Source organism: Prionailurus viverrinus, chromosome C2 (assembly GCF_022837055.1).
Source record: "Prionailurus viverrinus isolate Anna chromosome C2, UM_Priviv_1.0, whole genome shotgun sequence".
NCBI classification, from domain to species: domain Eukaryota; kingdom Metazoa; phylum Chordata; class Mammalia; order Carnivora; family Felidae; genus Prionailurus; species Prionailurus viverrinus.
In genome coordinates this window covers 90,312,135-90,334,364 of record NC_062569.1, presented here as the reverse complement: position 1 = coordinate 90,334,364, position 22,230 = coordinate 90,312,135, and the positions used below count along the sequence as shown (strand labels likewise).

At 48.6% G+C, this 22,230-nt stretch overlaps 1 protein-coding gene across 6 annotated transcripts in view; it reads right to left on the bottom strand.

Moving 5' to 3' along the window:
- The window catches only part of MYLK (myosin light chain kinase), a 229,635-nt gene that overhangs the window by 119,261 nt on the left and 88,144 nt on the right, over positions 1 to 22,230 (bottom strand). For all 6 annotated transcript variants that reach the window (XM_047874662.1, XM_047874663.1, XM_047874666.1 and 3 more), the window contains 8 exons: positions 21,358 to 21,406; positions 20,293 to 20,458; positions 19,193 to 19,358; positions 17,101 to 17,119; positions 15,413 to 15,936; positions 14,681 to 14,887; positions 9,314 to 9,448; positions 6,084 to 6,236 (listed from right to left, as the gene is read on the bottom strand). In XM_047874662.1, coding sequence (XP_047730618.1) covers positions 6,084 to 6,236; positions 9,314 to 9,448; positions 14,681 to 14,887; positions 15,413 to 15,936; positions 17,101 to 17,119; positions 19,193 to 19,358; positions 20,293 to 20,458; positions 21,358 to 21,406 — 1,419 coding nt within the window. The remainder of the gene's footprint in view (positions 1 to 6,083; positions 6,237 to 9,313; positions 9,449 to 14,680; positions 14,888 to 15,412; positions 15,937 to 17,100; positions 17,120 to 19,192; positions 19,359 to 20,292; positions 20,459 to 21,357; positions 21,407 to 22,230) is intronic.

Sequence of the window (22,230 nt, the reverse complement as noted above, 5' to 3'; positions counted from 1 at the left end):
AGCAGCTTGCCCGCATCCCTGGATTCACAGGTGGTCACCCAATGAAAATGGACGTGGAATAGCCCTCCCCTACTTCCTAACACCCCATCTCCTAATGCCTCCATGCACAGACACACAGACCTCTTGCAACTGCACAGCTGGAGGGAAAAGGACTGGCAAGCTGTTCTGCTTAGTCACTACAAGGCACAATACCATTCCAGCAGCAACTCGGATTCACTCCAAACCCTGTAATACTATGGAAATTCAGTAAATCACCAACTGACGGGGAGTTCTGGAAGCAGTCTTCCCTTCTTTATTTGGTGCTCAAAGTCCAGCATGGTCCAGGGATCACAGACTAGCCTCCTCCTTTCCCTAAATGCTATCACTGTTGACTCTACTCATCAAAGTACTCATCAAAGTAAGCTTACTTTGATCAAAGTACTCATCAAAGTAAGCTTATCTTCACCTAGCCCCTTCCTATATGCAAGGTGTGAATCCCCGGGAAGGTATGTGAATTCTCTTCCAACAAAAGTCTGTCTCCTCAGCAAATAAACCTACTTGGTGATTCAACAAAACTTCTGTGTCGTAAAAAGAGATTCTTCCCTGCAGAGCCTTGCTCGGTTGGCTTTTCTTCCCCCAACTTACTTCTCTAGAACCTAAGAAACAAGTGGGAATAGAAGTGTGCAAGGAAAAGAATGAAAGGAAACAATGACATATGACACTCCCCAAAAGATCTCTGACCAGTAATGACGGGGCTGCTGGATGGGAAGCAGGAATCATTGCAACCACAGCCTTCTCACTGACTCAGAGGTTATAATCAAACTCTAAACGTAAAGGTACAGCATCCAAACCACCCAATCCTCCCTCCAAACGAGGGCCTGGGAACCACATTCTCTACCACACTGTCATAGCACAGATCACATTTTGCTGTTAGGGACACAAAGCTGTAATTCTGGATGGCATTTTGACCAAGGACTCCAAGCAAATAAATGACAGATATGACCAACAGTGGGTTGGAGAAGTAGACAGTTCTACATCTTTAATTGTCCAATTAGTAAAATAAGGCCACAGTTCAATGATATGGACACATATGTATACATGTGTACTCAGAGGTCTTTCTGTGACATGAAGAACCCACATGTTGCACAACCCCATTTCTGTTACAGTCAGCCTATATAAAACTAGAATACTGCGGGGCACCCGGGTGGCTCAGTCGATCGAGCGTCCGACTCTTGCTTTTGGCTCAGGCCATGATCCCAGGGTCGTGGGATTGAGCCCCGCCTTGGGCTCCTCGCTGAGCTTGGGCTGCTGTTTGGGATGCTCTGCCTCTCTTCCCCACTCTCTCTCTCTCTCTCTCTCTCTCTCTCTCTCTCTCTCTCAAGAATAAATAAATAAATAATAAAAAAAAACATTTAAAAGACTTTTGGACAGATGTTGCGGGTGGACCAAGGTTCTTAAAGGACAAAAAAAATCAAAACTCATGTTTATTCTTCTTCAGTAAGTTTCTCTTGAGCTAACGTAAGTATTACAAATGTTTTCAGTGCTTGTAAGCTTACAGAGGGTAGGGTCCGAACCTGACACTACCATCCAGAGTACCTGAGCAGAGAACCAGAGATAGGTGGTGGCAGGGGCTGTCCAGGCTCTGAGCTGCCCCACAGAGTGCCTGCCATTCACCTGAAAGCAATCTGGGTTTCTACTGATGCTCTCACTGTCCAGCGATGGCTGACCTCCCTGGCACTAGTGTTTTCATTAGGGTATCTTCACCAAAAACAAATACTCTAATAAATATGCTTCTTTTCTTTTTTTTTTTTTTTACTCTAGAAATCAGTGTGTTTGTTTGTTTTTAATTTACCAACAGTTCATGTCCTGAGATGCCTTTAAGAGGCCCAGCAAGTGGGGGCACCTGGGTGGCTCAGTCGGCTGTGTTCAACCTCGGCTCAGGTCATGATCTCAAGCTTCAGGAGTTTGAGCCCCATATTGGGCTCTCTGCTGTCAGCAGAGAGCCCACTTTGGATCCTCTGTCCCCCTCTCTCTTTGCCCTTTCTCTGTTTGTGTGCTCATTCTCTCTCTCAAATATAAATAAAAACATTAAAAAAAGAAAAGAAAAGAGGCCCAGTAAACTTTCAGTTAAATAAACAACCATTAGGCTGAGACACTCTGTCAAAATGGGCACAGTTAGCAAGTTAGCAAATCTAGTCACTTAAGAATTTTAGCCTTGACAAAGATACTTCAGGGGGAGAGAAACTAAAATATTCTAGCCTGAGGAAGTGTCTCCCTAACCCCAGTGACTCAGTCCAAATACACTGAAATATTTACTCTCCCTCAGATCTTCCTGGGCTCTGCAGGAATTTAGATTAATCACCCTTTAGTCTCCATCCTGGGTCGGGGTGGTGAGGGAGGGCTTTCATTGTCTGGTTAACTACTGGGGATTTTATTTCTAGGGAGGGTGCAGGAAAGGAGGAATATTTGTTGAGGGTCTCTTGAGAGCTAGTTTGTGGATTTCTTGCACATGCCAATGAGTACTGAGCACCCAGGCAAGTGGGGAGGCAGAGGGGTACCCTGGGGAGATCACTGACCTCCGTGTGCCTTTATCCATTCACTGAACACATGCTCATAGAGCAGGCCCCATTCTACACGCAGTAATGAGTAAGACATGGCCCCTGCCTGCAGAGAGCCAACAGTCTGGCAGGGAAGACAACGAAACAGCAATTAGAGTAAAATTCCACAGTAAGAATAAAATTGCGAGCTCCTTACCCATAGAGGCCCTGCTTGATGCGCCCCTGAGTCTCTTCCTGAACTCACTCTCTACCGCTGGCCACCCACTCACCATGCTCCAGCCACATGGTTTATCTCACTGTTCCTTGAACAGGCTGATCTTGTTCTGAATTTTAGGGCCTTTGCACTTACTGTACTGCCTGCTTTCGCAGCACTCTCTCCAGCTCACTGAAGTCTCTGTTCAAAAGTTACCTCTGCCTAGAGTCTTCTTTCACCACCCACCATCCAAAAGGATCCCTTGTACCCTTCTATGTCAGTATTGGATTAAACCAGGTGCTGGTTGTTGGGTGTCTCCCCATCAGAATGTACACACCATGAAGGCAGAGCTTATCAATCCTGCCCACGGCAGCCTCCCCAGAATGACGTCTGGCACAAAGCAGGGGTTCAAGTACAGATTTACTGACAAGCACAGTGATAAGGGCGCTTCAGCCAGTAAGATAACTCATTCTGGGGATACCAGGGAGGGCTTCCTAGAGGAAGTGACATCTGTTGGGAGAGATAGACAGAGTTTGGAGAAAGGGGTTGCCATGGAGAGGAGGCAGAGAAAGCCGGGTAAGCTGGCTGCAGAAATCATGTCAGAGTGCTGGGCCAGCGATTTCTGGATTACAAAACCTTGGCTAAAGAGGTGACAAAGAGCACATCCATGCCTGGCCTTCCTCAGCATCTGTGGGACTCTCCCGCTCATCTTGCCCACGGCAGAACCGCCCTGGAAACCACCCCTCCCTGGAAACCAGAGAGGGCACTCTGCTCAAGGGCGCCCTCTCGTGGCCAGAGTCCCTAGAATGGCTTGCTCCTCTGGTTCTCCTGTCTGGCCCAATGCCTCCCTTCTCTGATTCTGATTGTCTCCCTTCACTAGAAACCAACAAACAGGTATACGGACCGTCAGACAATCACCTATCTACTGTGGCAAAGTTGGTCCTTTGGTAAAACTGGTTAGACTTGGCATTTTACCTTGTTTAAAAGTGGGGGTCAGCATACACTGAGCACGTCCTCTGTTCAGGACACATTACATGCATTCGTTAACTTAATCCTCACAGTACTGGGGACTGTGACTATCAGTGTCCCCACTGCACAGAAGAGGAAGATGAGGCCCGGAGAGTCAAATGGAACTCAGGTCACCGGGCAGCCTGCTGCACAGCCACAATGAGACTGTGGCCCCCAGCACGTTGAGGGTAGCAGAAAGGCCAGACCCTGGGCAGCTACGCGGAGGCTGGAACAGCACTCGGTACAGTAGAGCTTGCAGCCGCCCCCAGCCCTGAGCCGAGCCGCCTTGGGGCAGGGCCCAGGGTGCCACGGCGGCAGGCAGGCTCAGCCCACCCCACTCCTGTGCAGATGGCCCAGCCCTGCGGCTCCAGCGCGTGGCTGCGTCTCTCAGCCTGCTTCACCATTTATGGTATCTCAGCCTCTGTTTGGCCTTCACAGGCCAGTAAATCCCCACACCGGGAGGGAGTTCTCACCCACACAGGGCTGTCCTCAGAGCAAACCCAAAGGGCTCTGGCAGAGTTCTTGCTGAGGACCTATTCCTGCTTTAAAACATGTTTGGATAGGCAATCACCCTGGCCTCACTCCTCCCACAGACCTGGGGACATGGAGGACAGCCCCAAAGACCCCTTGATCCTTTGTCTGGGGACCCCCACCTCCAGTAGGGCTATTAGCCCAGCTGGGTCTCTTTAATCCAATCTAAAGCCAGGCAAGTGGGGACAGGCACTGGATTAGCAGGGCCGCTGGCTGAAGCTAGCCAGGAGAGTCTCAGACAGTAGACTCATCACACGTCATTCTGGCCCTCTCGCCTGTTACTAGACTGTGGGGTAGGCCGTGTGGACCTCCAAGGAGAGTCCCCTGTCGGGAAGGTGAGGGCCGCTGCCAAGGAGAGAAGGCTCAGATCTCTTCTTCTTGTTTCATTACTACAATTTCCTGAGGCCCCTCAAAGAGCCATGAAATGAGATCTGTGAGGATAAAGGGGATAGATAATGACAGCCAGAATTCTGGCTGACAAATTCCTGGGAGTCAGACTCAGGCTCCCACCTGGGTGTGAACAGCTTCCTGAAAGGAAGCAGAGGCCAGGTCCCGAGTGATGACTCCATGCCAGAGAACTTCAGAGATATTGGGGAGGCCAGGGCATGTGCCCTTTCTTGGCAGGGCACCTCACAGAGCCAGCCTCACCATGAGCCCCTTAATCCCTAAGGGGTGACACTGCTGAGCCCACGGGGCCCAGACTCTCCCTTTGGGCCAGAGGATGCATGCTCTAGAAAAGGGCCAGGCATGGGAATGAGCACAGGCTTGGGGTCATGAGGATGTGGGTCTGAAAGGCCAGCTCCACTTGCTAGCCTGTGTGCGTAGGCAAATTGCATTAAGGGTCTGAGACCTCCAGACCCTTCTGTGTAAAAGAGGGAGAGCACTGCCCTCCCCAGGGCTGCTGAGGTCTAAAGAAGAAAGTATTTAAGGTAGTAACCAGCACATGATTTTCCTCTTGCCCTTTTCAGTGAAACCATGTCCTGTGGCCTCCCAGAAGGTGGCTGTTCACATTACAGGGAGACTCTCCCCATGAGGCCTGAACCCTGGGGGATGGAGAGAAGAGACATGGTCTCCTGCCAGTTTGCTGGGAAAACAGAGCACAGCACACCCAGTTCAAGCACCCAGGCCCCAGTCACACCCAGGAGCTGGGGGCCCAGGCTGGGGTGAGAGTGGGGAGGCAGGCTTACCTGAACACCCTGGCCCTGGGAAGCATTCCCCAGGCACTGTCACCATGCCTGCTGATACCACAGCGCAGACAACTGTGTCTTGAGTGCTGTGGCTCCCCTGAAACTTCCTGGGACTAAAGGCTTGGCGAGGATCAATGGATGACCATGATAATCAGATTACTGGACACCATGCTGGTGATGTATGAAAATGAGCCCAGGCTGGTGGGGAGGAGCAGGGACAGAAGGAAAAGGGGAACAACCTGCAACCCTCTCAAAGCCTCAATACCAGCACTCTGTTACCCAGTAGCCCCCAGCACGGGAGGTGGCATTTGTGAGACACCTAAGTCCTAAGGGAGTACGTGAGTACTCCTCCTAAGTCATTTTTCAGTGTGCAAAGTCTTCACACTGGGAGCTTCTTCAGCCAAGGGAGCCCTCGCCTCCTTCCCTTGAATCTTCCCTTAGCCCAGGTCGGGTGAGGAGGTGGGGAATTGGCTTTTGAATATTCATCTGCCCTGGCACACCCCTGTCACTGTGAGGCCATTCTAGAGGCTATTTCCTCCACCTGCCTGCCTTCAGGTGTAGTGCTCTTTCTCCAAAGCAGATGTCTGCAGCAAAGGTGCTTCTAGAGAGGTGCCCAGAGGCTCCTACCATGGACAGTGACCCGGGCGCTGCAGGACACCTGCCCCAAGGTGTTCTTGGCCAGACAGGTGTAGATGCCATCGTCCTCCGGCAGGGCGTCCTGGATGTGGAGCTCGGCCACGCCGGCCTCACAGGAAGAGTGAGCGTACTGGATGGGTTGCTCTGTGGAGGCAAGCACAGGAAGGCTCAGGCCAAGGGGTTTCCAGTGGAGGGGATGTGAGCCCTGTCCTCTGCAGGGCTGCTGTTGTCATGTCGCCACGCTTGCTCAGATCCACCGGGGGCCGATGACATGGCAGGCCCACTCCTAGCCAGCTGGACAGAGGCTTGCAGGTGCCATGGAGGGAGGTGCAGGAGCAAGGCTGGGGCGGGCAGGACTGTGGGGGGAGATTCTGGAGGCATTGAGAATGCAGAAGGGAAAGGGACATAGTTCTGTGCATTTTGTTTAAACAAACAGTCCTTACATCCACATCCTGGACTTCACAGAATTCTGAGCCTGGAAAGAATCTTACAGGGTCATCTGGCCCATAGCCCAGCTTCAGGCACAACAGGCCTCACCCAGACAACATGAGGCTCCTGGCTCCTTTTAGACATCTCCAGAAATAATGACTTCATTCCCACTGCAGATATTCATCAGGAGGCAGTTGTGTGACCTCCACCTGATGTTGCAGTTGGGTCCATTTCAGTACATTTTAGGGTCCATGGAAAAGATAAATATGGGAAACTAAAAATGACTCTAGCCCCTTCTTCTCAGAGTCCCCGCTACAAGATGCCCTTTATTCCGGTCACATAAAGTCCTTCATGGAGATAGAGGCACATGCTATGAACGTCATTGGTTTCCTTAATGCTATATGTTCCTGGGACTTTATCATTCCAGGATGTGAGCTTTCATTTCCAGAGGGAAAAAAAAATCTCATTACTGAATATTCTGGCCTTAGAACAGGAATGTGTCCATTCACCATATAGGAAGCAACTGTCAATTTCTTCATTCACCATATAGGAAGCAACTGTCAATTTCTTCCCTTGTCAGGCTCCAGGGTCCTGGTTTGCATTTCATAAAATTGAGAGTGGGCGGTAGGGGAGGGACAAAGTGCAGAAAGAAGTCCTCTCCCTGCAATGCAATGTTTTCTTATGCACATAGCAACACTTTGTGTCTCTGGGACAGTCTGCAGAGACTGCCAAGCAAGCATGCCATAGGGCGGGAGAGAAGAGATTCTGCCCTACCTACTGCACTTCATGAAGGGGGTCAGGATCCTGCTACTGAGATGACTGAACACTACTCTTTGCTTTTTGTGAAAATGACGCCCTAAAACCTATCTTCCTTGAGAATACCAGTACATTCCATGACTGCCATCAAAGGGCCTCTGCTGTCGAAATGTGCCAAAAAAATGTTTGAGACCTCTTTTGTTACTGGGGGGTAACTCATTTTGGCCGTACAAGCGTGGGATGGAATGGTGGCCCCAGAAAGGAGCTGTTGGCTCAGGGCACTCAGAATTATAGAATTGGGAGACCCAGAACTCTCGGACCCCAAGACTGGGAAGACCAGTCAGCAGCCAAGGGAACTTGAGCACGCTCTCCCTCTAGTGGTAATGGTGTGGAAATGCCAAGATTCACCAAGAATAAGAAGGTGGGGTTGCTTTTCCCAGTCCTGAGGGGTGCAGACCAGGGGTCAGCAAACTATTGCTCATAGGCCCAATCTGAACTTCAGCCTACTTTTGTATGGTCTGGAAGCTAATAATAGTTCTTACATATTTTAAATCGTTGAAAAAAAAATCAAAGGTAAAATATTTTGTGATCCGTGAAAATCATATGAAATTCACATTTCAGTGTCCACAAATAAAGTTTTATTGCAACACTGCCATACTTATTCATTTACAACTTGCCTCTGGCTGCTTTTATGCCACAGTAGCACATTTGAGTAGTTGTGACAGAGGCTGTATGGCCAGCAAAGCTGAAAATATTTACTATCTGGCCCTTTATAGAAAATGTGTCTGGACCTCTGGTCTGGATTCTGAGCCAGATGGAAGTGAAACTCTCTTACTCAGATCCTTGACTAGTCTTTCATGCCCATGTTCTGTTCCAGCTGCAAGGAGGCTGCCTGTTTGTAGTCAGTCACAGGATCCGACAGAAGCTCTGTCCATAGTGAGGAGTGGAGGGAAGGGCGACCTCAATTTTCACTTATTTGTCCAAGAAGATGACACATAGAAAGACTACATGGAACCTTCTCTCACTCACTAGAGATAATTTCTACCACAGCCTCAGCAAACTATACCAACTAGGAAGGTTTATAAGTAACACATCAACGGGATAAACAACTAGGGGCTATTTGGTGCATAGGTGACAGGTGCCGCTGTCCCTTGAGGGGCATATTCTATCAGCCCTGAAAACTGGCTGAGGTCCCAAACCTTTTGTTCCAGCCCATTTCCTCACCCATAAAGAAGCTGATGCCCAGAGAGGTAAAGTGGGGTGTCCAAGGTCATCTGACCACTCGATGGTAGAGGAGAAGTGCCCTTTGTCCCCTGATGGGCAGGTGCCCCTTCATCCTCCTTGTGGATCCCCAAAGCAGACGCTGCCCAATGGCATCAATGTTATGAAGTGTTGTTAGTTCTAAAATTAGATTCCTCCCATAAATTTGGAATTGAAAGGCTTTTTTAAAAAGAGAAGAGTGATAATACGAGATAACCAATTTTTTTCCAAAAGACCTTACCAGGCGAAAACAAACAAACAAAAAGTTGGCATGTCTCTCTAGGACTATACCATTAAAAAAATTACTGGTCTATGAATCCCCAAACCAACTGCCACTAAATAAAAGGTGAGGTTCCATGAGTAACTTCCAGTGTGGTTCACTAATTTAATTTGTTCATTTATTGACTCAACAAATGTTTATTGAGGGTCTACTATGAGCCTGGCCACAAAAATGAACCAAATTGCTTGTGCACCCATGTACCAGGCACGTTAACTGTTTTGTATTAAGGAACTAACTTAATTTTCACATCTGCCACTCTGGAAGGTAGTTGATGTTATTCCCATGTTGCCGGAGCTCAAGGCTCAGATAAGAATAGTAACTTGCCCAGTGTCCCCAGCCGGGCAATAGTAGACTGTGATCTTTCTGCACCCTGTGACTTCTGTACCCAGCATTTCCTACTTATGCATAGATGGTTCTGAGTAATAAATGGGGGAAAGCCAAGTGAGTATGCAGGCAGGGCCAAAGGGCCCAGAGGGCTGGAGCAGGGGGAACTCACCATTGAGCAGCCAAGTGATTTGGGGGACCGGGATCCCCTGCACTGAGCACTGCAGCACAAAGTCCTGGCCCTCAATGACAGTGCAGTCCTTCAGGACACTGGAGAATGAGGGAGCCACCTCCATCACAGCCAGCTCTGCAAGGGCAAAGAACAGACAGGCCACCTCAGACCACCCTGGCCTGCTCTGGTGACAGACTGCAGTCACCCTGAGCCTCACAGGCAGATGCCTCGCTGCCCCAAACACCCGGAGCTTCCTTAGGAGCCTGGCTGGACCTTTACCTATCTTCACACTTGGAGGCAGGCAGCACCACAGGTGTGGAGACCTGGACTGGGAGGCAGAGAAAGTGGCAGGGGCTATTTCATGGTCACAGAACAGCCCAGGTCTGGGAGTGCTCAGGACACGGGCCTGTACCCCTTCCCCCAACCCCCGCCCCGCACCTGGGACTCAGGCACCTCCTAGGTTGGCTTCCTTTTGTGTCCTGGAGCATCCACAGAACTTCTTCCCCACTTTCTCGTGCCCCTTCTCTCCTTTAACATATTCTATCAGACCTGCACAATCTTGGGAATATCTTTGTACTTGTAGAGACAACATGCCCACTGGTAAGGACATTTCAGTTTTAATTACTATTTTTTCCAATTCCAGGACAAAGACTCACGTGTGTTGTAGTTTTCCAACCTAAGCCGATGGTTCAGGACCACTGGGGGCGTGGGACTATGCATTACTAAGTTCCCTCATGATTCTGATGCATATTCGAGTAGAGAACCACTGAGCTGAACTTTCCAGAAGCCCTCTACATTGGTGAATTGGGGAGCATTTTGTAGTTTGGGGATCTTAACTAAGAGCAATAGGAATAGATAATCTCTTCTACAACTGGAACATGCTGCAGAAACGTCAAGGTGGCTGACAGCTGAGAAGAGGAAATGGGTTTGGTGATTAGACGAGGCCTCAGCAGTGGGGTGGCTCAGTTGGTTCAGTGTCTGTCTTTGGCTCAGGTCATGATCTCACAGCTCGTAAGCCCCGCTCCAGACCGTCCGCCATCAGTGCAGAGCCTGCTTTGGATCCTCTGTCTCCCTCTGTCTCTGCCCTTTCCTCTCTCTCTCTCTCTCTCTCTCTCTCTCAAAAATGAACATTAAGAAAAAGCCTCACCAGTGCGTTTCAAGAGAAGCTAGTCCAGGCAGTGGTGAGGGGTAAGCCATATTATACTGCAGGAGTTTAAGGGCAAACACGGGTACTTGAGGGCTTACTATGTGCCAAGTACTTTTCTAGATGTGACTGTGACAGTGCCATGAGGTTGCTATCTTAAGCTCACTTTACAGACCAGGTTAAGTCCAATGGTGAAGACAGGCTTTTTGCCCAGCTACATCCGCCCTTCTACCCCCACACCAGAGCTCCCCTACGGGGAGAGAAGGCCGCAGGAGAGCAGCTACAGTCAGAATGATGGTGCATGTGATCTTCACTGCCACCGAGGGAAGGGATGAACAGACTACCTCGAGAGCTGTGGGAAGGCACTTCTATCCCTTTTCCCAGCCAACATCAAATTCCCTCCCAGGGAAATGCCGTAGACAGCCATTGAAAAAATACGGACTTCTTTGTCAGACCAACATGGGTAAGAAATATGCCACCTTTCACAAGGTGTGTGACCTCCAACAAGTCATTTAGCTTCATTACAGCTTAGTATTCTCATCTGGAAAATGGGTGTGACTACAATGATCTCACGAGACTGTTGGGATAACTGAATGGAATAACAGAGATAAAGCATTTATTTATTTATTTATTTTACATTTATTTTTGAAAGACAGAGAGAGACAGAGCACAAGTGGGGGAGGGGCAGAGAGAGAAGGAGACACAGAAACTGAAGCAAGCTCCAGGCTCCGAGCTGTCAGTACAGAGCCTGACGCGGGGCTCCAACCCACGAACCATGAGATCATGACCTGAGCTGAAGTCGGATGCTTAACCGACTGAGTCACCCAGGTGCCCAAAATCAAAGTCATTAAAACAAAAAATTTTTTAATGCTCATTTACTTACGAGAGAGAGAGAGAGAGAGAGAGAGTGGGGGAGGGGCAGAAAGAGAGGGAGACACAGAATCCGAAGCAGGCTCCAGGCTCCAGGCTCCAAGCTGTCAGCACAGAGCCCGACGCGGGGCTTGAACCCACAAACCACGAGATCATGACCTGAGCCAAAGTCAGACGCTCAACCAACTGAGCCACCCAGGTACCCCCAGAGAGAAAGCATTTAGCACAAATGCTAGCACAAAGCCTGGCACGTTGAGCAGGTCTTTGCGGAGTGTGAGCTGTTGTTATCAAATGGAAGCTGTGCATCAATACTACACCTGCAGCAAGTTTGGGGTGAAAGACAATGGAGAAATCAAGGAGGAGCTTCAGGGGCTGTCGAGCAGAAGGAAGACTTTCTTTCCTTTTTCAGCATAGGGAAGACCAGAGCATGCTTCTAGGGAGAAGTGAGAGAGACTCTGGATAAAGAGAGGGAGACAGGGGCGCCTGGGTGGCGCAGTCGGTTAAGCGTCCGACTTCAGCCAGGTCACGATCTCACAGTCCGTGAGTTCGAGCCCCTCGTCGGGCTCTGGGCTGATGGCTCAGAGCCTGGAGCTTGTTTCCGATTCTGTGTCTCCCTCTCTCTCTGCCCCTCCCCCGTTCATGCTCTGTCTCTCTCTGTCCCAAAAATAAATAAACATTGAAAAAAAAAATTAAAAAAAAAAAAAAGAGAGGGAGACAGATTGAAGAAATGATGGGAGAGTAAATCATCATTAAATAAGATCTTTGTAGAGAGAGGAAGGGATGGAGAGGGAAGTCCAGGTAAGAGACAGACAGCTCTTCTGCAGCAACGGGACAAAAGGGAGAAAGAGGGTGTTGCAAGAGAAGGTGAAAAGACATGTGTCAGGTGACCTGCATGCTGGTGAAGTCATCAGGAACGGTTTTAGACCAGCCAGTGTCTCCAGGAGGAGGGGGAGTAGAGAAGTACTTTTGCAATGACAGCATAAGGGCTTCTAAAATCCACTCCTCCGTACAAGTGACAAGGACACTGGCAAACACAGTCAAATTCAACTTTTTCTGAACTCTGGGCATTAACCAAAGACTTACAACATTCTGAGCAGCATTCATTCAAAAACAAACAGCTGACTGTTGGTAAGAAGAGCCAGCTTTGTGGCGGGCTTAATTCCCATCCCGTTTGCCCCAGGTCTGTGGTAGCTCTGAAGACCACATTCTCTTTCATCCCTACCTGACTGTAAGGAGAATCTTGATGCATAGCTTCCATTTAATAATAATGCTAGTTAACACTCCAACAATGTTGGTTGGCAAAATGATGCTTTTTAACTTTCAGTGGACATGATGCCATGTGTCCATCCCATGCATAGAGCCTGGGATGATGAGGCTCAGGCTCTTGCACTTATGAACTCTATAGGAACTCCCACCTCCAAATGGAACGGATAATATTTCTTATGAAGAAATTCATGAACATAGGAAAAATCCCAATTGAGAAGTAAATCAACTGTATTCATATAGTGAGAAGTAAGATTACCCCCACCTCTTCCTAAGAATCCCCAGTTTCCCTTCCTTGAGACAAGTCATGGACCCTTCCAGAAATGTTTTATGCACACGTAAGCATCTGTGTGCACATATCTACATAGTTTCTTTTCCTTTTGTGCAAATAGCGTATGATACACACAGCTCTGCACTTGGCTCTTCTCCCTTACTGGTATATCTTGGACATGCTTCACCATCAGAGCCCACAGATCCGCCATATTTGTTTTACTGGCTGCATGGAATCCTACTGTATGGATGAAGCACTAAGTTCTTTTCTTTTCCTTTCTTTTTTTGGAAACATTTATTATGGCAAATTTCAAACATACACTCTAGTAAAGAGGGCAGTACAGTGGATTATCATATACCTGTTTCTCAAATTTAATAATTATCAACTCATGGTCAATCTCATATCATTTTTATGTTCACCAGCTCCCACTACACATGGATTATTTCTGAAGAAAATATCAGGAATCATATTATTTCACTAGTAAATAACTCAATTTATATTTCTAAACTACACAGACTTAAAAAACCCCCACAAGACCATCGTATCTTAAAAATAGCACTAATTCCTTTATATCAAATATCTTGTGGATGCTCAAATTTTCCTTGTGTTCTCATTTAAAAAACATTTTTTAAGGTGTCTCAATCAGGATCCACAGAAAGTCCATGGATCACAACTGTTGATATCTCATGTATCTTTTCATCAAAGTTTACAATTGGAAATTTTCCTTCCTCCTCTTTTTCTTGCAATTTATTTGTTGAAAAAAATAGGCAAAGAGTATTTGTCCCATAGAACTTCCAACAGCCTGAAATTTGCTGACTCTATCCCTGTGGTTTAATATGTTCCTCAGTGGGCTGAGGGTCCCTAAGTAGCATTCAAAATAAGGAGGAAATTTTATAGAGATAGATGGGTATAAGGATATTTATCACAGTTTTGTTACGACAGTGAAAAAATGGAAACAACGTAAATATTCAATGATAAGAGCAAGCCTAAATCAGATACGCTATTCTATGAAATATCATATGGCTGTTCAAGTCATGTTTTTGAGGTGTGCCCGGATGGCTCAGTCGGTTAAGTGTCTGACTCTTGGTTTCGGCCCAGGTCACAATCTCATGGTTCGTGAGTTTGAGCTCCACGTTTGGGGTTCTGTGTCTCCCTCTCTCTCTGCCCCTCCCTCTCTCTTTCTTAAAAATAAGTATGCAAACACTTTTTAAAAATCATTTTTTTGAAGAATATTAAGGTAATATAGAAAGAAATCGTATAGAAAGATGCTTATGTAACATGAACAAATTAGAATAGAAAGCAGTATACAAACAGCACAATGCCGATTTTGTTTTAAAGACATTAAAATACCTTTTAATGTTTCTGAGTCATAAGGCCATCTTGTGTTTAAATCCCCCACCGTGAACATGCATAACTTTTATAAACAGATATTTCAGTAAACATAAAAGATGCGGGATCCCACATCATCTCCTATGACTCTAAATGTGTATATTTAGTGAACATTTGGTTCTCTGTGGTTACAAGAATGAGTCATGGCACTCCTTGGACAGCTGAGGAACCCAGAAAAGGGAGCTCTGGGCAGGGCTGGGCATGGGGTGTGGGCATGCTTATTCTGAGGGGACTGTGGCGTGAACTCCTGATCAGGAGCCACGGTCCTGGAGCAATGACTTTGGCCTTGGCATGTGGGTGGGGACGGTGCTTCTGTGGGGTTGTACACCCTGCATGGGGGTGGTAGGGGGCAACACTCCTGTGGTGTAGGAAGCACCCCATGGATGGCCCCACCACGGAAAACCCAGGGTGACTGGAGGAGTGGACTCACGTTTCACCAAGAGAGTCCAGCCACAGGACACCTGGCCTTGGACATTGGAGGCCGTGCAGCTGTAGTTCCCACTGTCCCTGGCCCGCGCTCTGAGCAGGCAGAGGTGATGGCATCCGCCTTCTTCATAAACCTCAACGATGCCTTCTCGTCTTCTCACGGGGGCACCTTCCAGGAACCAGGTCACTTCAGGCTTCGGGGTCCCTGAAACTACAGGGCCAGGCAAAGGGCATGAGACTCCCAGAAAGCGTACTGTGCCAGTGGGGCAGGCGGCATGCTGGGCCCATGGGAGGAGCTAGGGCTGGTGTGAGCTGCCCTCCTGCTGAAGAGGCTCTTACCCCTCACCCTGCACTGTGTAGGAGTAAACATCTCAAGATGGAAGCAGGGTCCTTGGGGAGGACAGACATAGGATGACAAGCCAGGTCTCCAGATCAGCCAAAGCCAGCAGAAGGGAGAAAAGAGGAGCCCCTGTGGCTTGTTTTTGATAGTGATATTGATGATGGGTTTTCCCCTCTAGAGTGGTAAGAATTAGGGCACAGGGCCGAGGCCCCATCCAACAACGAACATCGGGCCACTGCTGGGTGTTTCTCCAGAACAAGGCACATTACTAGACTGAGTCCTTCCTGAGGGAAGACCCCTGTGAGGTGGCTTCTGGGCCAGGTGGGAGGGAGTAGCCACCCAGGGGCTACATTGGTGAGGTGGGGTAGGGCAATGACCTTCTTCAGCTCTACTCACCCTCACATCTGAACTTGACTATTTGATCTTCAATGACTTCCTGGCTTTGGGGCTTGCTTTCAAATTTGGGGAATGTGTAATCCATGGGGATTTTCCTGGTAGCAACCTTGCTCACAACCTCCTGGCTTCCCAGGCCAGAATGCCTGGTGGGGAGGGTGGCCGGAGGAGGGGCAGCTGGCCTCTCCCCGTCTTCTCCAGAAGGAGAGAGTGCGCCCGAGGCCAGTGCTCTTGTTTCCGGCTGGACTTTTGCGGCCTGCAGGGTGATGGTGCTGAAAGTCTTCTGCAGGATGGGGCTGCTCAGGGCTTTCCTAGGTGGGTCCCCAGATGGCTCCAGCTTGGACTCCCGCAGGGGCTGAGGATGGCTACCTGTAGCCCAGGTCGGGGAGCCACCTCTCTGGGTGCCGGAGCAGTTTTTTCTTTCAGCTGCAGGCTCCAGGCTGCTCAGTTTCGGCCCCTGCGTCGCTCCATTGGTCACTTCCTTCCTGATATCTGATTTGGCTGCCTTTGTTCCTCTCACAAATGACCTGTGTGGTGGTGGTTTGGCAGGGGGAGGGGCGGGCAATGGGGAGGGAGGAGGAGAAATAGAATGATCATCTGGTTACTCACAAACACTACTCTTCACGGGATCGTGAAAGCCTACCAATTAAGACAGAGTACAGGCATGAAAGACTCCAGGGATCATGAAAGCCTACCAATTAAGACAGAGTACAGGCAAAGGTCTCTCTCTCTGCAGCTTTCTCAGCTTCCCAACCCAGAAGGCAAGCAGTCATTCCTGACACTTCCCTGCCCCTCATCCCAATCCAGAATCCTGTCTGCACTTATCCAATCAGCCTTTTTTCTCCCCCTCCACCCAAGTGCCACCCTAGTTCCCACCACACAACTGGCTCCCCCTTGTCCCCGCTGGCCCCCTCTGATCCATTTGGTTCTCTGCATCCATTTTGGATTATGCATGAGAAGCACAGCTGATCTTTGCTGCACTGAGCTTCTCAAGATGGCCCATGTGAGCCGGCTCCCACTGCCTCCTGGACCTCACAAGACTATCTTCGACGCCTACCACGCTACAGCCACACACGTGCTCTTGCGGCTCCCCTCCCTACCACCCCTCTCCTGAGAATGCTCCCTCCCTGAGCTTTTCCTCTTCTGGTTAACACCACCCTTCAAGGGCCTGAGCTCAATGTCAAGTGTTCAGGATGGGCTTCTCTGAACCTCTCATCTAAATTAGCGCTGCTCATTACCCTTCCTCAGATGCATGGCAGCTGGTAACTAAGGTAGCTCCGCTGAAAGCCCCTTCTCTCCACCAGATGTCTGCCCACCCTGCAGACCCAGCGTCTAGCCCCGGGCCTCACGCATGGACAAGGAAGCTCCTGATGAAGACGTGCTACATGGGCGAGTTGATTCTGCCTGGCACAGCACCCTTCCTAATGACTGCTAACTGGTAAAGGCATTGGCCAGACTCTGGGAAAGATGACAGCATTGTGTCTTCAAGAGTCTCACTACGATGGCAAGCCTACTACAGAACCTGTATGGACTACTGCAACAGGAGAATGAGACCAAACACAACCATGTCCCCCAACAGTCAGTTCTCCCTCCTATATGACGACTCGGAAATTCGAGGCATTTCTCCATTACAACCTCTTTTCTTGCAGGGCATCCCAAGATGGAAACAACGACTACAAGCCTAGACATACCTATTGGCATTGTCCAAACCTGGAAAAAGGGAGAGGGGTAGACTGTTAGTGGAATATTACAGGTACCGAGAGGAGAAAGTGATAAGACAACTCTGTTTTTCATTTCTTATGGAGTGTTCACGTCCCCAGCTCCCACTCTGCCCCTCACCTCCACTCCTACCTCCCTCACTCCCTCAGCTTCCTGGTCCTGAACTACTCAGGTGGATCTGATGAGCTCCTCTGAGCCCTCCCCTGAGACAATGTCAACATTTCCAGGGCTTCCCTGGGCCATCTACGGTGGCCTCAGTGGCCATACTCTGTGCCACGGGACCTGTCCTGTTCACTAGCCACAGAAGGAAACGAATTATGGGACAAACAAAAATAAACACCAGAAAAGTTCAAACCCAAACAGTTTAACTTACATATGGCCCTAGAAAACAAACTTCCCAAAGTGACCAGTTTTCACAAATACTTGCTTTAAAAATATACAGGGATGGGGCGCCTGCGCGGCTCAGTCGGTTAAGCATCCAACAGCTCAGGTCATGATCTTGTGGTCTGTGAGTTTGAGCTCTGCGTCCAGCTCTGTGCTGACAAGCTAAGAGCTTGGAGTCTGCTTTGGATTCTGGGTCTCCCTCTCTCTCTGCCCCTCCCCCGCTCATACTCTGTCTCTGTCTCTCAAAAATAAACATTGAAAAAAAAATACAGTCAGTTCTTCAAAGAGAAAAAAATACCATATATTTTTTCCTGCCACATTGTTTTTTTAAAATTTTATTTTGGAAAATTTCAAAACATACACTAGTAGAGAGGATATAACAAACTCAGAAAGCCATCACTCAGATTTAAAAAACAGTGACATTTTACCAGTCTTCCTTATCCCTCTTTGTTTTGGTTTTTAGAGGAATTTCTTCTGGGAGTATTTTTTAATAAGTTTATTTATTTTGAGAGAGAGAGAGACAGAGAGAGAACCAGAAGGGGAAGGGCAGAGAAAGAGGGGGACAGAGGATCTGAAGTGGGTTCTGCTCTGACAGCAGAGAGCCCGATATGGTGCTCAAACTCATGACCGAGATTATGACTTGAGCCGAAGTTGGACGCTTAACCGACTGAGCCACCCAGGTTCCCCCGGGAGTATTTTAAAACATATCCCAGGCAATGTATCATTTTGCCATTAAGAATCTGAGAAGGGAGCAGTTCTTTAATTCAGCGCTAGGGCAAGTAGAGGGAGTGGTTAAATCACTCTTCTCAATGTCCAACAGCGAGTCTCCATCCCATGGTGAGCTGTAAAGTCTACTTCTTTCAGGACCAGGACTTTCGATAGTATAGGATGGAAGAGAGAATACCAGCACATACTGTACATAGTACAACTCGGGACTGTTTTATGAAACTTGTTTCGGTTTGATATGTTTATATATATAATGTCCTGGGTTGCAACGTAGAACTCTCTGTGAGTTGAGAAAAACACCTGAGACATCAACCGGGAAGATGGCAAGGAGGAATCGTTTCTGAGACAGGAAGAGGAGATTGAAGGTCATTTCTCTCCCTGACCCCCCCAAATCCCACCTTGCTCAAGGTTCCCACTCTGCGGAGTGATGCCAATCCCCTTCCCTGCCCACACTCCTGCTTCCACAGGCTGGATGTGGCGGAGCCAAGGGGAACGCAAAGAGGAGACATATTCAAAGAGATTTCCTAGGGAGAACTGACAGGGGCCAATGCCTACAGCAAGGAGGAGGCAAGAGTCAAAGGAGATGCTGAAATGCCCAGCCCGGGTGAGAAAGAAAAGCAGAATACAGGGGTAGAAAGAGTTAAGTTGAGGGAAGACTTGAAGAGAAGGACAGAGTAGATGATAAATTAAATCTTAGGCAGGTTAAAGTTGAGGTGATGGTGAGACATGAGCAATGTCGACTTTTCCAGTGGCAATTAGAGATACAAAAAGGAGTCTGAGCAAAAAGAAAAGGCTGCAGACACAGGCGTGGGGCATAGTGCAGTGACTAAGTTCAAGATCTCGCCCCTAGGGAAGGCATGGGTATGTGGGCGGGTCAGTGTCACACAGATCTGTAATGAATAGCAGCTCCTTCTAGGAGGGGCCTTCTGCACTGGGCCACCCACCAGTCGATACCTTGGATAGAAAGCTCGGCCGACATGGAGGCCTTCCCCGACCCATTCACCACCATGCACGTGTACACTCCCATATCATCTCGGCTGACCTCACGGATTTCCAGAACTTGTACTCCATTCTTCTCAGACATAGATACACGGGCACTTGGCTTCAGGGGAACATCTCCCTGTGGATGGGCAGAGGGTAGTTTGGTCAGAGAAACCTGTTTACCTTTTGGCACTATCCTACCTCCTGCCAGTCTCGGGGGGACAGACACCAGGCACAGGCAGAACTCTTTGCTCTGGGCTCTGTCAATGTGCTGAGAGAGGAGTCCTTGGACAATCCAAGGGCCCTGACTTGAGGTCTATGTGTGTGGTGCGGCATCAGGTCCAGCTTAGAGCAGGCATATGGAAGTTGTTCCAAAGGAGCCCTAGTTCCAAAGGAGCCTAAGACATACTACATTCCTCACTTTGGTTCTGCTTTGCCTCCCTCTCCTTTATTCTTTTTCCAGGGTCAGTCCAGGAGAATTAGGAAATAGCTAAAAGTGTCCCATCACTCATTTTCATCCAGGAGTTCCATCTATGAAAGCGACTCTTGCAGGCCTTGACCCCAAATGTTCCCCACATCTCCTCAAGGCCCTGTTCCCCCTCTCCTCTGCTCTGCCTTCACCTTGTCCAGCCCTGAATGAAATACTCCAGACAGTATTTTGAGATAGGTGGGATCATCTCTGCCTCACAGATAAGGAGACCAGGGTTCCAAGAGACAAATGACTTGCCCAGCATCACATGTTTCATGAATGATGGAGCTGTGGCTTGAAACCTAGTCTCATGACTTCAAATTCCACTCTGTTGACATGGTCATGTCTGTACTGACTCAGAAGTTTAATGCTGTTTGGGGAGTATATGGATTATAGGACATTGATGGCTGAGTAACAGAGGCAGAGTGTGCAAATAGGGGCAAGAAGAAGCATGACTACTGACCTACAGAGAACCCTAGAGAACGACTGGAGTTGAAACAGAAGGAACTGATTGGAAAGACAGACCCCTGTCAGGCCAAGGGTCTAACCCGCCACATTCAGGGTCCCCAGGCCTGGGCCAGAGTTGGGGCAGATAAAACCTCACCTTGAGCCACGTGACCTGGGGTTGGGGCCGGCCAGTGATCTTGCAGGAGAACCGTCCCATCTGTCCCTCTTTGACTACGGCTCGACCCAGCTTGGTAGCAAACTTCGGTGGGCACTCTCCCCAGATGCTGGGACGGGTCTCCACCGCGGGGGCTGCAAATCTGTCCCTGGAAAGAAATCAGCAGAGTGCAGTAGCAATTCAGATATTCTCTCTGCCCTCCACCCACGTCACTTAAGTTGGGTCAGATACCAGCAAAGGGCAACCTTCCCAATTCCGTGCCTCAAACACATTTCTCATGTACCCTCTGGAAAAGTCTGTGGCACCAAAGCCTATTTCCTCTACCTCCTGAACATCCAATCAGACTTTATATAAGAGCCTCCCTTGAAGTAAGGTATACCTGAATTCTACTGAGCTCTGGCCAAAACCTGGGTTTTGGCCAACAAACTACAAGCAGAAGTGACGTTTGCCACCTCTCAGCTCAACCCACAAAAACCTCCTGTGAGATTCTCCACACTCTCTCTCTAGATGCAGAAGATCCAAGAGAAGCTCCAAGGCCAAGAGATGATGGAACCATAAGAAGGGAGGAGCCTGGGTCCCTGAAAGATGATGGCAAGGTTTTCCACCTGTTCAAGAATATCTAAGTGGACTTTGCTTGAGTAAAAAAAAAAAATCAACTTTCCCTGCATTAAGCCATTAAAGTTTAGGGGCTTGTCTGTTATAGCAGTAACTGTTACTTATCTTTACCAATACAGGTTTACTTTCCATAAGAGGTGTCACATATTGATTGCCTCTTCTAGGTCTGCTTACTTACATCTTCTGACTATTGCCGTGATTGTCAGTGATCTCTGCAGACTATGGCCACTTCTTCCTCAGCATTTAGCAGTTGAACCAGTCAAAGGGGCTATCCACAGGCATTGTGTGCGGGCCACCTCACATCCCTGTAGGCTCCTGTATTAAGACATCTCCAGGATGTCTAAGAATACTCACACCCTAGACCTGGTTCTGCCAGGTCAGCAGGAAAAGCCAATCTGGCCCTTCCCTTGGTTTGAATATTCCACAACTTACCCCAAGGTTTTGGAAACAACAGGCTGACTGTGCTTCTTCACAAAGGTCCCTGCAAGTAGAAAACAAAGAGAGAGAGGCTTGAAGAGTCGGGTCTGAGCCACCAACTCAGAGCAATGAAAGTCAGAAGAGTCAACAACAGGGGTGGGGATGGGATACTGACAGAAACAGTTCACCCCGACTGGGCCTGTCCTGGGCCAGGCACTATGGTGGGCACTTGACATAACATCATTTAAGGAGGCTGGTACTACATTATCCTTCTATGTTTTAAACAGACGAGAAAAAAGAGATTTAGAAAACTTAAGTTGCTCGCCCAAGTCACAGAGCCAGTAATAGTGCAGAAATGCATCCAGGTGTGCCTGTTGTAGAACACTCAACCATTCTGCTGAACTATCCCATGCCACTGGACCTTCTACTTAGGGGATTATCTGTGGCGATCCAGGGCCTCTCCAGAAGATGAGCCTGTTGAAGAGAAGGAGATGCACACGCATCTCTCGCACTAGATCTATTCACATTTGATACAATCAACATTGCCACCAGCACCTCACCAGAATCTGCATCAGCAGCACCGTGGATACTACAGGTCCTGGGTAAGGTGGACAGGAAGCAGTTAAATAGCAAACCCAGTCAGGCAGCTGCTACTGGGGTGGGACAACTCCTAATGTGACCAGGAAGTGACCTTAAAGTGGTGGGGTGTTTTTCAGGAATATGGAGGTTTGGGAAAGGAGGACATTTCCGAGATGGTGATCAGCCTGGAAGTTGTTCTCTTTTTGCCACAACCGGGGAATGTTTATAAAACCCTGCCCAAGGCACACATAGAAGGTGTGGAAGTCATTCCCTGAATATCAGCAGGCAGCTGCAATGGGAAATCTGCAG